Source organism: Macaca nemestrina, chromosome 6 (genome assembly GCF_043159975.1).
Source record: "Macaca nemestrina isolate mMacNem1 chromosome 6, mMacNem.hap1, whole genome shotgun sequence".
Classification (NCBI taxonomy): domain Eukaryota; kingdom Metazoa; phylum Chordata; class Mammalia; order Primates; family Cercopithecidae; genus Macaca; species Macaca nemestrina.
In genome coordinates this window covers 21,595,142-21,610,687 of record NC_092130.1, presented here as the reverse complement: position 1 = coordinate 21,610,687, position 15,546 = coordinate 21,595,142, and the positions used below count along the sequence as shown (strand labels likewise).

At 38.0% G+C, this 15,546-nt stretch overlaps 1 protein-coding gene across 13 annotated transcripts in view; it reads right to left on the bottom strand.

Annotated features, from left to right (window-relative positions):
• LOC105482354 (EBF transcription factor 1) overlaps positions 1–15,546 on the bottom strand; it is a 411,036-nt gene that overhangs the window by 81,058 nt on the left and 314,432 nt on the right. For all 13 annotated transcript variants that reach the window (XM_024792976.2, XM_011742390.3, XM_024792977.2 and 10 more), the window contains exon 10: positions 540–666. In XM_024792976.2, coding sequence (XP_024648744.1) covers positions 540–666 — 127 coding nt within the window. The remainder of the gene's footprint in view (positions 1–539; positions 667–15,546) is intronic.

Sequence of the window (15,546 nt, the reverse complement as noted above, 5' to 3'; positions counted from 1 at the left end):
GAATTCACATTCACTCTGAAACCCCAGCTTCTTGCCACAAGGCAGATCCATGTGCCAAGGCTGTTTTGGGAGGACAAAAATGCAGCATACTTGGAAAGAAGGCACCAACCCAGAATTAAACATGAAAACTACCCATTGTATGTAATACAAATGCGGTGAACAGGCTAGAGGAAAGACGTACTGTTCCTGAAAGCACAACCCTACTCCATAAAGCAAACAAACCCTAACAAGGTGGCTTAACATCCAGAAACTCAGGATTATCTACACCTCTTTTCCCCTTCTCTTATTTTTCATGGGGCATCTTTAGGCATCCAACCAGTTATTTCAACAGATCCTGCCATTCAGCATGGACACCTAGATGAAATCTTAATACAATAATAAAAGCACCATGTTTGCTCATACATATGGTAAAATGAAGAAAGCAAGCAGACTTTAACTAGATTGTAAAATAAAATATATGCTTTTAGACATAGAAGACAAGGGGAAAGACCCCATAGGACCAAGGCAGTTCTGTGCTCACCATCTGCAGTGGTTCTTACCTGTGTAAATGAATCTGCCTGGTGTTCCTTTGCAGAACTGCTTAGATTTGTAGGACAGTGTGACTTCCACAACACCAGGGATGTGCCGAGGAGGGGTCTGCACACGGATGGCATGAGGAGTGATCAACTGGAGGAGACATTTGGGGGGAAAAATTGTCATTTCAATATTTAAAACTTCACAGTCTTCCTAACAGCTCTCCATAAACAAAGCTTTAAAACACATAATTAAGCTGTCTATGTTTAAATCCAATCTTGACGGAACCTGCGTGAAAGACACTGACAACAATATTTACAAATGCTCTGAGTACAGCCATAACGACATTATCTGGGTTTGCCTACATGGCCGGCCCTCTGCTTCCTGGTTTGAACAGGGAACCTGGCCTAATGAAATGATTTATCTACTACAGGATATCCTTTGGAAAATCTCTGAAGCAGACCAAATCAGAGCCGAGCTTTGCCATGCCTCTCCAGAAGTTGATAGGCCTGGTGTTTGAACTGAGCCCGTCAACATGTGGAAAACACAGAAGTAGGGAAACAGTAGGCCAAGGCACTCTGATTAGCTGCAGTGTGCACGTATGAAGTACCTCTGAAGACCATTTGGTATATTAACTACCAGAGGCACAATCAAAGAGCTTAACAGGAGAAAGAAAAGAATCTGCCTCCCTGGAATAGCTTATGGATCTGGCAGAACTAAGGACTCTCCATAAAAGGGAAAGGGAAAGGGAAGGCTGAGGAGGCTGCGGAATGATCACTGGTCCATTATGCAACGCCACGTGCACAATGAGAAAGTTCATTTCTGAACTCTGCTGGCAATCAGATTACACTATGAAGCAGAATTTATTTTTTATTACTCTTATCTTTGTTTACATAACTAAAATGTTATTAATGGCCATAAAACTGGCATTATCTGGTTCTTTGAAAAATCCAGCCCTGGTATTTGACTGGTTGACCTCTGATGGTGCTGGATTCTACATGTTCTCTTTCTATGGGATTCTGCAAGTGTCCTCTTTGACTCCTTTCAGATGCAGTTAGCTCAATATTTGCGGTATTGAGTCCACTGCATACAGTGGATAATTTATACGGTATACATGAGTTTAAACTAACATGCTTGTGCTGTTCTCTCATGGGAATAACTTAGAAAGGGCTCCTTATTTCAATGTGCAAACCAGGCCCAGTTCAAGTGTTTTTTCCCAGAGAATCACAGATAACACCATGAGAGGCTGGATACAGCCCATGGGTCCCCCAACTGGATAAACCGTTGTAACACCAAGTCCTAGGGAAAATAATTTGAGAAAGTTGTTACTGCTAAAGCCCACAAGTAATTTATATCAAATGTTGCTTTCTGAAACAAAGAAAAAGTCATAGCTGCATAAAACCATTTTAACTTAGCAATTACAAATGCCTTATCCTCTTCCATAGAATACATGGAGCCTTGGCTTTTTTGCTGAAGATGCACAAAAGATATTTCAGTAAGGCCATGCTTGTGTGGAACCCCTGAAGACTGAGTTCATCTCCATGGCTTAGTGTTTTCAAAGGCTAAGGTTTTACCCAGCAAAACACACAAAAAGGTTTCTTAAAATTTTGTTCTATACAGGAACAGAAAACCAAATACTGCATGTTCTCACTTATAAGTAGGAGCTAAGTGGGAGGTACTCATGGACATAAACATGGCAACTACAGACACTGGGGACTCCTAGAGTGGGGAAGGAAGGAAAGGAACAAAGATTGAAAAACTATCTGTACATTGCTCACTACCTGGATGACAGGGTCATTCGTATCCCAAACCTCAACATCAATATGCCCACATTACAAACCTGCGCTTGTACCCCCTAAATCTAAAATAAAAGTTAAAATTCTTTAAAAAGTTCTATTCATATTGTTAATTCTTCCAAAATGCATTGTATGCTTTTTAAAATAAGTGTGTATAATTTAACTTACCCTTGGTAAATCAAGATCATCATTTAGAATACCCTATATTCTATCTTGCTGTAATATAAAAAAGCTCTGAATGACTGTTGAGGCATGAAGAGCTATTTATCCCTGTACTAAATGGCTCCAGGTTTCTAAGATTTTGAAATTATTTCTCTTTTATTCTGCTTCTTTGTCTTTTTTTTTTTTCCTGTTGTTCTTAGCACCTTCTAATTTGCTCGTGTAATCTGTAAGCATGGAGATCAGGAAATCGAGTTTAATAACATAGAGAGAATAAGATAAGAAAGAGGCTCTGAAGGGCAGTGAAAGATGATCTTCCCCAAATCAAGAGCATGTTAATTTTTGAGACACTGTTACTGCAATGTTGGGAACTAACACTTGTTGAGTACCCAGGTGGTATCTACCACATTGCTGGATATTTTACATACAAACAATAATGGGTCAGAACAATGACTGTATTTTTATCCTTTTTTTTTCAGGTGAGAAAACAGAATCTTAAAATTAAGTTGCTTGCATAAGCAACTTTACCCTTGTCACAGCAAGTTACAGCAAAAGGTAACACTGATGCAGTTCAAAAAAGTCACGGGACAAACACTTCCTTTGTAATCATAGAGAAAAAATTGTTCATATGGAAACTTTTTAAAGGTAGTAACAAACTCAGTTTTTTTCTGATCCAAGGACTGTGTGTGTGTTTTCTGTACCCATGCTGTCTCCATTTTTCATTTATTGCCTGGTTCTTTGCCATGCTTTTGGTAAAGGATGATCCATGTTGTTATATTTCAAATAGAAGGTATGCTTCTAATTTTAACGTGTACTTGGGATATAGAGTGCCATTAACTCACAATAATACTGATAAGAACTTTCAGCCAGTTAACACTTCACCTGCACTCCTTGTTCTCAGGGGAAATAAATTTTAAAAGATGGAAAGATATTAGTAAATAGATGGATGAAGATTCTTTTTAAGTATAGGGACTTAATATGTATGAGTTGCTATACCGAGGAACAAAATTCATGGGCTTTATAAATTGATTAGATATGACTGCAATGAAACTACAGACTGAGAGTGAGGCTTTAGCATAAAGCATTAGGCTCAGGAAATGCAAACAAATTTTCATTTACAATTTCATTTTCAATTTTAATTAATTGCCCTAACTAAAGCAGAAATTCCTTCTAAACAACAATCCTTCACAGATGAGGTAGAATCTGAATCATAATTAGAGAATAAATTTGTTGATGTTTTCCTAGCTGTGCGTATTAGTCTGGGAAGAATCTCTAGCACTGACACATGATATTGATGCTTATGGAGGAAAAACATTTTAGCTAACTTTGATCAATTTGAAAGCACTGGCTTATTTACTAATCACTCAAAGAACTGTAGAATTTATTGCTGGAAGGAATGTTAGTGATAGTTTAAAGCTAATCTTCTTATTTGACAGCTAAGGACACAAAAATCTAGAAATGTCTAGTGGCTCTGAAAATTGACCCAACATCCTAGAGGAAGGACAGGGTCTAGATCTAGGGTGTAGAACTCAGGACCCACGAATCACAAAATAACGTTTCACACATTATTCCAGCCTGGTTGAACCCAAGGCAGCCACTCAAAGCAACAGAAGGAGGGAGGGCTAGTCTAAGTTTTTCGAACTTTTATCATTGGACTATCACTTTCTTAGTTTTGTCATATCTACATACCACCTATACAATCACATACTTAATATTTTAAAAAGTTATTATCTTTTTATTTAAAAATCTTATTTTAAAAGAAAACTTTATGTCACTACCATAATTGGAAAACTGGTATCAACTGCAAAATAAGAAGGTATTGTAGCTAGTAACCTTGAAGTTCATATGATATAAATTCTAGCTAGATATTATTGACAACCTGAAGAAATTTACTGAAAAGGGTGATTAGCTAGTGTTAAATGTTAAAGACTTCTTTGCCCTGAGACTTTATCCCTTTAATAAAAATCAGAATTATGGAATAAAACAAAAATTAAAAGAGAAACAAAAGGAGTGATTAAAAGAGAAACCAAAAGGAGACTAACTTTCTCACAGTGTGATTCAGTTCTATTTCATGTCTGTGTCAAATCTAAAATTGTCTCCTGTGCTACCAAGGTCCCATGCCCATTACTTTGGTAAATACTGTTCTAAGTGATTAGAGAACAGATTTCATTCTTTGACGTAATTTCCTTAAATTATAAGCCAAACAATTTGGGCTAGAAATAAATATTCTTCTGAAACTCTGTAGCATCTGACACTACACTCTTTCCCTTTTTGGGACTCTCCATTTTCTTATGTGACAATAATCATAAGACGTAAGACTTGCAAAGCGTCTGATGGTTTACCAAAGCACTTTCATGTTCACTAATTTTTAAAACTCATGTTTGTGGTTTATGTATTTCAGATGAGAAAAGTTGATGGTCAGGCAAGTTAACTAAAATTATTTGAAACACTAGGATGAAAACCAGTCTCTTATACCTGTAAAGAAGTGTTTTCCAGAGATCTTCTCTTATTCATTGATTCCTGGTTATTTTGATTTTCTTCATTTGCTCCACTTTCCTGTCAACTTGTTAATTGTAGAAATTTCACAAGTTTTGTCCTTTCTTCCCTTCTATTTGCCTAGCACTTCTTGATTTCACTCATTAGCTCAACCACCTCAGCTAAACTGATTTCCAAATCTACACCTGTAGACTTGATCTCTTTGGCCAAGCATCAAACTTTTATTAGCAACAGAGTAACAGAATCTCCTCCAAATAAGTCTTCTTGCCATCTCAATCTCAACATGACCCAAGCCAAATTTATCATCTTACTACCTCTGAATAAATATTTCTTGTTTTTGTGTCTCCTGTCTCAGTTAAAGGAATGTTAGCCTTTGAATTACTCAAAACAGAAAACTTGAGGTTATCATTATTTCTTTTTCTTCCTTTATTTTTCTTAAGTCATATTGATTCTGCCCCTAACTGGGCCCCAGTGGCTTTTCTGTGCTTCTTGTCTTTCTCCTGTTCAGTCTGTCACTCTTTCTTACACTATTACATAGTAGGAAAAATTGCCTTCTAAATGGTCTCCCTCTACCTCTACTTTTTCCATCATAATTATTTTCTTCAAATACAATCTCATCATATTATGCCCTGCCTCAAACCAAACTCTCATCTGCCCCCTTTGCCTACTACATAGTTCAAACTCCTTGACAGGATAATATTAAGGGTTCACCAAGGCTTGATGGCCAATTTTCCTTCCTAGGCACACTTCCCACTTTGCTTTACCACATTCTGGAGTAAAGGGCATGTGGATACATGAAAACACCATTCCCTTGCCCAACAGTTTTGCTTTCTTCATGCCATTCTTTCCTAAACATTCTTCTACTGACATTCTACTTATTCTTAAAGACCCCAGTCATATGCTCCCTCTTCCAGTAAGTTTTACCTGATCCTAAGGGTCAAAGTTGCCTGCATTTTTGAGGAATTTATACTATTATGATATTGATACTATAATGCTTAGCAGCCTATTTTGCTTTGTGCCATAAATACTGTCCTATACAGTATTTATGGCACAATATCTCTCATAAGATATTTCCTGAGATCAGGAACACAGTCTAATTCACATTTGTAACCTCTAAAGTAGTTAACTTGGCCTGATGTGATGGCTCACATCTGTAATCTCAACACTTTGGGAGGCTGAAGCAGGAGGATCACTTGAGCCCAAGAATTTGAGACCAGCCTGAGAAACAAAGCCTCTAAAAAAAAATATTTTTAAATTAACCAAGCATGGCGGCACGTGCCTCTAGTCCCATCTACTTGGGAGGCTGAAGTGGGAGAATTGCTTGAGCCCAGGAAGTCAAGGTTGCAGTGAGTCGTGATTGCACCACTGCTGTCCAGCGTGGGCAACAGAGCAAGACTGTCTCAGAAAAAAATAAAAATAAAAATAAACAAATTAAGTAGTTAATGACTTACATACAGAATATTTTCAAAATATTTCTGGAATATTTACATAAATTGGGCCAGAATTCTACTAAATCATTGACTCCACTGGGTATCGTAATCATTATCCATGAGTCCAGGGGAGTCTACTGTTCTTAACCTGATAGTACTCAACTCTCATTTTCTACCTAAGTTGCTTTTAATATTAGTTATCTGACTGGCTCAGCACTCAGGTCTAAATATGAGCATGAGACCACTGCTTGTATATAAGTGGTAAAAAAGAAAAAGATGTCTAAATGTCTGTAACTCCAGTGAGAAATAAGATGAAATGAAAAAAAAAAAAAAAGGTTTAAAAATTAATACTTAAAAAGTATGCCACAAAAGATCTTTGCTAAATGGTAAGAGTGTTTATTTCTGGACTGATAACATTTGATGTGATTTGTCTTCTCTGTCTGCCTCTTCCTGCTATGTGTATGTATTTCTGTGTGTGTAAATTCCCCAAACTTGCACCAGATCATGTAAATACTTACGGAATAAACCTATTTGTACATATAAAGCCATTATTTTTATTATGAGAAAAATGTTATTTAAAAAGTGTAATAAGTTTGGGACTATATGTATTACACGTGATTATATAAGAATTAGAGGCCAGGCGCGGTGGCTCACACCTGTAATCCCAGCACTTTGGAAGGCAGAGGCGGGCGGATCGGCCGACGAGATCAGGAGATCGAGACCATCCTGGCTAACATGGTGAAACCCCGTCTCTACTAAAAATGCAAAAAAATAGCCAGGCATAGTGGCGGGTGCCTGTAGTCCCAGCTACTTGGGAGGCTGAGGCAGGAGAATGGCGTGAACCCAGGATGTGGAGCTTGCAGTGAGCTGAGATCGCACCACTGCACTCCAGCCTGGCGACTGAGCAAGACTCCGTCTCAAAAAAAAAAAAAAAAAAAAAAATTAGATATGTATTTGCATAGAAGAAAAGAAAAACATCAAAATGTTAAACGTTACCTCTAGATGGTAGAGGTATGGGTAATTTTACTTTCTTCTGTATGTCTCTCTGAATTCTCCAATCGCTCAACAATAAAAACGCATTAATACTATATTCAGAAGAAATAATTTTTCCATGTGGCATTGAGATGAAACACACATAATCTCTACAGGGCTCCAGGTGAGGCTGTCAGCATGCCAGGGACCGCCAGCAGCAACACTTCTGCTCCCTCTAAGCTGCCTGTGTGAGCATTTTCCCTGCTCCAGACTCAGACCGCAGGACCTGAAGAACCCTGTGGGGGGTTAGCCAGGCAAGATATGCCCACTGTGGCCTCTGGGTACAAAGTAAAGCTGCTGTGGCCATAACAGAGATAGAGCCAGACATGAAGGTGTTTGAATGGGACCTCTCCTTGACAGAAGAGCTGACACCAAGAGAGAGAATGCATGGTAGATCATGCAGCTGTGCATGTTGAACTCCAAAGAGGCAGCCTACACAAAGTCTGGAAGCCCAGAAGAGGGGCAGGGAAGAGGACAATCTTCTACATGGCTTTTAGACAACTTCCCAGCTTATCAAAAGTACGGTCCACATGGTAGGTAAATGAGAGTACCTAGTGTTTAAAAACATGAGTGGAGCCAGGCGCGGTGGCTCACGCCTGCAATCCCAGCACTTTGGGAGGCCAAGACGGGCGGATCATGAGGTCGGGAGATCGAGACCACCTTGGCTAACATGGTGAAACTCTGTCTTTACTAAAAATACAAAAATTAGCCGGGCGCGGTGGCGGGCGCCTGTAGTCCCAGCTACTCGGGAGGCTGAGGCACGAGAACGGCGTGAACCCGGGAGGTGGAGCTTGCAGTGAGCCGAGATCGCGCCACTGCACCCCAGCCTGGGTGACAGAGCGAGACTGCTTCTCAAAAAAAAAAAAAACCAAAAACATGAGTGGAAACATGTTGTAGAATTCCAGGAGGAAAGAGCAACTCTTGGGGACTACTTTCCCCTCTGAGAGCCAGCAGCTTTTATTATTTGTGTTGTTCTAGTTCTCACTAAATTGACGATGGTAATGACATTGATAATGACTTCAACAATAATGACCTTTTGTTATCTTTTTCTCATGTGTCAAGCACTATATTAAACCCTTTTAGTGATTTGCATTCTGTAGTATTAAGGGGTAGGTATGATTATTAGCGGGTTCATAGAGGAGGAAAGTAAGTTTCAGGAAAGTTAAGAAATATGATTAAGGAATCAACTGGAAGTGGCCAGTCAGCCAATTGACCATCATTATACAACAATGACTGTCTCTCCATATGACTGTTTCTTGTTTTTCCATAATTCCTGGTACATGTACTTTGCATCTGACCTCTGCCTTTGAAAGCATGGATTGTATCCTCAGCTTTTCCCACACCTTGAAACATCCTGGGAACATAGTGGCCACTCAAAACAGCTTTCCTCACTGGTGAAAGGCAAGCTGAGAATGATTCCCCAGGAAAACAAAAAAAGCAATTCCAAGAGAAGCCTTTATCCATGTTTTCCAACCAATAGGAGTAGGTAAAATAAATGCAATTTGACGTTCCAAGCCACAAAGCCAAAAAATAACTGGGGTTACTAGAAAACACACCAGCGATTTCTCATTACTAGGTTTAGGACCTAATATTTTAACCGTAATCACCTTCAACACTTAAAAGTTAAAAAAAAAAAAAAAAGTCCAAAACAAGCAAAGACACGAAGAGAAGGGATAAAGGGAAGGAAAGGTTTCTTCTCTGGAAAAATAGTAAACATCTGTGGCTAGAAAAAGCCTAAAGTGGGCACTGGCAAGGTGGTTTTTAGATGTTACCCATCTAAGGGTCTGCGTTCTAAGGCATGATAGCCCATTCACTCATTGACACCCTCTGTGCCTCAGTTTACTAATCTTATACTGCACCAGCTCCTGTCTGCTCTGTGGAGGTGCTGATAATAATATTACATATGCTTTATGTTTGGGTAGAGCTTCTCTGGGGACCCTAAAGCACTTTCCAGATTAATTTTTGAATTTATGTATTAATAATTCTCACAGCATTCTCCCTCCTCCTCAGTTAGGATAATAACAGCCATCTCTTTTGAGATAGGCAGGGGGTACTGAGTGATAGACATGAAGCAGACACTTAAATAAGAAAACTGTAATATAAAAGCATAATTAAAGCTCTAAAACCAAATCAAACTATGGATTTTTAAAGAGATACCAAAGTGTTAGGGACCAAACAGGCAAACTTGTTTTCCCTCCACCACTCTGAAACATGGATCTTTTTGGAGTTAGACACGACATTTAAAATATATTATTTGGAGTTCGTAAAGGAAGCTGAAATATGAAAAGTATATATTTTTGGCGACTGTGCTGACTGAACCTCCATATTATCTCTCTATTTCCCTGAAGTGGCTACCACATAAATCAGAGGATGCCAGCTCTTCTTCTGAGTTCCTTGGTGTGTTTTGGTTTGTTCCCTAATCAGAGTTCTCTGGGTTTCATAACACAGATTCTTTCATTCCCAAGAATTGCCTGTCTCAAAAGCAGTGTATGATTTCTCAGGGAACGTGAGAAAAAGCCAGAGGAGGCATTTACTGTTTCACAAACATTCTGGTTTCCTTTTGTCCTTTCAAGAAAAGAACTTTAAACCAATGTTTACCAAAATATGCTGAGTCACATGAATCCTTAAAGATAAACTTCATGTATGAATGTCAAAGGAGACTTTTGAAATTAAAGTTTCAGGAATTGAGTTAAATGGGGGACTTAAAATCTAGCATTTGAATAGTCAGTCATGTTACTTAACACTGAAATTTCTCTCAACATAGGTATCGACATAGACTCAGATGGATAGTAGAGAGATGTAGATGTGCTTTCCTATTCATTGTCTGTGTGTCCCCCTAAGTAGAATATCAGCCCCATAAGGGTATGATCTTGGCCTTCTTTGTTTTTGTTATGTTCCTGGTGTTTATCAAGGCCCTGGAACTAGTAGGCACTCAATAAATACTTGTTGAACATTGAATGGATAAATATTGTGATGCCATTACCCACCATTAATAATTAAGATAAAGAGTCACTAAAGTTTCTTATGAATCTACAAAAAGAAAATAACACCACTCCATTCAGAATTCTTTTTACTAAAAAATTCCCAAACGACAACAACGAAAAAACTTTTTACTTTGCCACCACAAACTTCCTGGTATCCTCATTAAGCATTCAAAGAAATATACTGCCCAGTTCTTCTGACCAGGAATCTAACCAGGTCCCGAAATCAATGCAGTTAATTGTACAAAACAAAATGGCAACAAGATCATCTTTCAAAATAACAGATTTGGGAGAAAAAAGACTGAAGCAAATACATTATGCTTCCACTACCTCTGGTTTTGTGGGTTATTTATTTATTTATTTTGTAATTTATTTTTTAAATAAACTTTCTCCATCTCTCTTCCCAGGATGTAGATATTGTGCCAGTTGGGCCCCATTAAAGACTGGATCCCAGCCTGACCATCTGGGAGCTGGAAAAGCAAGGGTGAGTTCCTGAGACCCAGGGTATTCCAGAAGGAGAGCATCAGACACCAGCAACGCCAGCCCCTGTGGTTTGAGGCTGCACAATGAGCTCTTTCTCAAGGCTTGTTTTTCTAAATTCAGTCAAGAAGGAACATCATTCCCTACACAGGCCTGGCTCAGTGTCCTATGTTTCCTGCTTGTTTGTTTGCAAATTAAAATAAAAGGAAAAGGAAATCAGAATGCATTTATGGAAGGGGATGAATGCCTGTTATCAACATTGGCAATTCACAAGGCAGAATCTTTGCCTATGGAATTAGTAAAGAAAAATATAAAAGCCAAAAGATTGATAGATAAAGTAGTCAGGGAATAAATTCACCTTTCACTGAAAGACTTGTAGAGTCTCTCCAAGCTTAAAAACAAACAAACAAACAAAAGATGTCAAAGTTTTAAGATACAGAGACTCATTCTAACATTTTTTGTGGTGTTGGTCCTATCTACGTATGGTAATACACTGATACTAGCCCATACAACCAGTAATTCCTCACTTAACATGTTCATTCTGGAACTCAGAGATGTGATAAAAGTAAGCACTACATTAGGAGATATACATTAGGAGATATACCTAATGTAAATGATGAGTTAATGGGTGCAGCACACCAACATGGCACATGTATACATATGTAACAAACCTGCACGTTGTACACATGTACCCTAGAACTTAAAGTATTAAAAAAAAAAAAGTAGGCACTACAGAAAAACTGAAGCCAAACCCCTTTTAATAATGTGGCTGTACAACTGCTTCTGCTGAAAGTCTTTCAAGGTTACATTATACACATCTTGCTGTTTTAAACAGAATATACTAAATATATTGCCAGCTTTTTTTTTTTTTTTATTACTCGGGGCCACCATCATTAATGAACTGCACAGTAATACAATTCTGTGTGTGCTTTTTAGGCTTTCCATTTCTTCCCTAGACATCAGGCCATCAGCTGTCACTGAGCCTGTATCCAGTAGCCCACCTCCATACATGATCTGCCTCTAGTCTGGGCCTTCTAATTTGCTGTGACCTAGGAAAACAGATAACATAGTTTGTGAAGAAGTATTGTTCTCATTAACCCAAAGCTTTTTATTTTATTTACTTTTTTGGCTTGCTTCTGGTTTCATGCTGAATTTTGGAGAGTTGAGGTTATTATAACACATCTCTGGATAAATGAGTTTTATGACATTCATATTAGAGAGTTAAGAGATGGCTATGGAGTCAGGTGGACTTTGATTCAAATCCAAGCTTTGCCAATAATCAGCTGTGGGACCTTTGGAAATTCACTCAACCTCTGTGACCTTCAGTTTCCTTATTGGGGAAAGGGGGAGAGAGTAGGATGGGGGAGAGAGTAGGATAGGGGAAGAAGTAGGATGGGAGTTGTTATCTGATAGTTTATTACAAGGATTAATTGACACAATTCCTGTAACCAGTGTAGGAAAAGGCATCACTTGTATCAATCAGTCAACATGTGTTACTTCTATTACTACTCAATGTTCACCATCACCAATAGTTTTACATTAAGACACTTATGTGCATACTTATTACACAACAATTACATCTATATATAAACTACCTACCCATACAAGCATTAGCAAAACCTGGACCACAATCTGTCTAGTAGTGACACTTTCAAGCATCATCAACTACAACAGTTGCTATTAGGGAGCATTTCTTTGAATGAATGAATGAATGAATGAATGAGGAAGTAATGTCATTCAACAGATTTTCACTAATGCCTCAGACGTGCAAAGCTCTGTGCTGGGCATCACAGAAAATTAAGCTGAATTTATCCTGGATCCTGTCTTCAAGGAAGAGGGTATGCCCTTAAATACGATAATTAAAGATGGAGATGTATAAGGAACATAGTATGGTAGAAATAAGACAACATAAGAATTTAGACAGAAGAGAAAATATTCTATACCTGAGTCATATGGGAAGATTTCAGAGAAAAAGGTGGTATTTCATAGGATCTTAAAGGGCAGAGGGATATGGGCACAGAAAGGAGGGAAAAGGATCCCGGGGGGAGAATGGCATCAGCAAGACAGGGAGAAAAGTTACTGCAGGTACAAGGAGCAGCTAACAAGTCAATGGGTTAGAACATAAATTAAGATGAATGGTGGGTGAGGATGTTGAAAAGAAAGATTGGAGTCAAGGTGGTGTGCTTGAATCCCAGACTAAGAAGTTGTGGCTTTAGTAAAGAGAAAGCCAATAAAAGTTGTATAAGGTAGAAGGCTTTATTTAGTTCAGGGTATCAGGGAGCCATCCCAGAGATTAACAATCAGCAGGAAAGGAATACAGCACTATCTAGATATCCATAAATATTCATTTTCTTCATAAAAGTCACATGACTGCAGCCAGGTGTGAATTCTGTCATTGATTCATATGAAAATTAGAAATTCATCACACTTCTGTGGTTCCTATTTTCAAGTTACAGATACATGTACCTCCTGAGCACACTGTAAATAGCTGAAAATGTCATCTTAAAGTCCTTTTTAACTATTTCATAATTATCAACATAGAAAATAGATTTCAAGTGCCTCAGTCATCAAAAATAAAAATGTAGACTAAGGCATCTTAGGAATAAAGTGAGCATGGCTGTAACTATGTAACTATATTAAAAAGGCCATTAGACCATTTTTATCTTTTTTTTTTTTAATATGCTGGCTCATTTAGAAATGATTTCTCATAAAATTACTTGGGCTTGAAAGTTGTTCTTCAAAGTCATATTCAAAGTTTAATGCAACTAATCCAGACTGCTTTTAAATTTTTTAACAAATAAAGTTTATAATTTTGCATAAAGCACCTTCTATATAATAGACGGTCAATAAACACAGGTTAAATATAAGACATGAAACATTTAGAAAAAAATAGGTAACTATGAGTCATTTTAAATCCACGCATTTAATCAACTTTGAATTAAATTTACACATGGAAGCCTCAATATATGTAAAATAAATGGACACAACTATTTACATCGTATTATATTTCTATCATGACATTTTGAAAGAGGTAATATGTGACATAATGTCTTTCTCCATCTTAATTTTCTTTTTTATTTTAGTGGAGCTGTATCTCACATACAAGCTAGTATATATGTCTTTAGAGTGCGAGGGAAATCATGTATAAAATTTAGGAAGGTTTGGTAAATTTCTGGGAGTATGTTAAAAGCCCATGGAAATTTCATGAGAAAATCTGGTACAACCAAAAGCTGGATGGGGGTGAAGTTGGATGTCAAGAGAACTGGGCTCTGAGCCCAGCATTAAGTAGATAATATGCTCCCAGGACAAGTCACCCTACCACTGTGAAGTTTCTTTTTCCTCACAAAATAAGAAAGCTGTACTTGACTGAAAAAAGGTTTCTCAAGGCCCTTAAAATGTGGTGACTCTACATGCGGTTCAGTAAGAGTCAAGGCCGGGCAAAAAGGCCTGGGAAACTTCCGGCGGAATACATGTATGCATCTTAGTCATCCACTATTGAATATCACAGAGAAGCCAATCCTCTTGTTTATTGACAATCATTCCTCTGAGCTATGTGTACAAAGGAGAACGGAAAGTAGAGATAGATAGGATGAAAGAAATAAATCAAGGACTGCATTTACCACTTGGTTTTCCAATTTTTTGACTTAAGTGGCAAAATTGCTTCTCAGCCCCTAAACCACCATTTACCCAACTATATTCACCCACAGGTCTCCCCCAGAGGTTTCTTTTGACTTCATTCCCTATGTCTGGGAATGTAGCTGAAGAAAGCATGCATCTGGACAAAGACAATGAGGAGAACCTGTGTGAGACTAATTGCTTCATACACGAGGAAACTTTGGTTTCTCCCATCTGAACTAAGTGGTACTGGCAATCTTTAAATATAGCTGCCCTGCAAAATCATATAGCATCTAATGCCAAGTGTGTACTGACTAAAACCAGATGCAAAATATGAGGGAAATTTTGTTCAAAGCCTTGCAGCTTTAAAGAATAATGGCTCTAAACATTCCTGGTCTAATCTGAATGATACTCTGCAAATATTTCAGATGGTTTTCTCACATCTATCCCAGTCCAACCACTTTGTGATTGAATTTCATGACTTGGCTCCATTAACATGAAATCAAAATGCACTTCAGCCATCACCAATATATCTCCCTGTAAGGTGATCCTTGGGGGGGGGAAAAAAAAAAGAGTTCTGCCTTCACAAAAGTTTGGGACATGCTGAATACTGCATCTAAGTATTTGCAGTGCATACTAGTACCTCAAACATTGTGCAAAGCCCTAGAAGAAAGATCAGTAGAATTTGTTTGACTCAACGTTCCCCAAACTTACCAGGAAAAATCTCCCTCTCTCATCTCCTAAGGGGTATCTATTAATATCCTGAAGAACTAGTCTTCCATAGCACTATCTAGAAGATGAATTTGGCCAACATTGTGGCATAGGTCTCTGATTTATATCAGATACCAAAATCTGAAGCATAGAGAGTAAAAATATTGACTAAAGACATATCAATAGGGAGATCCAGTTTCATGGGCAATTAAATTGTTTTGATGAAGTTCAAAGAATCCTTTTGCAAATAAACATCACATCTGTGTATTGTAAGTGTGCTCTGAAAGAAAAGAACAATAGTGGAAGAAAAGGAGCAGTTTCCACATGCCACCA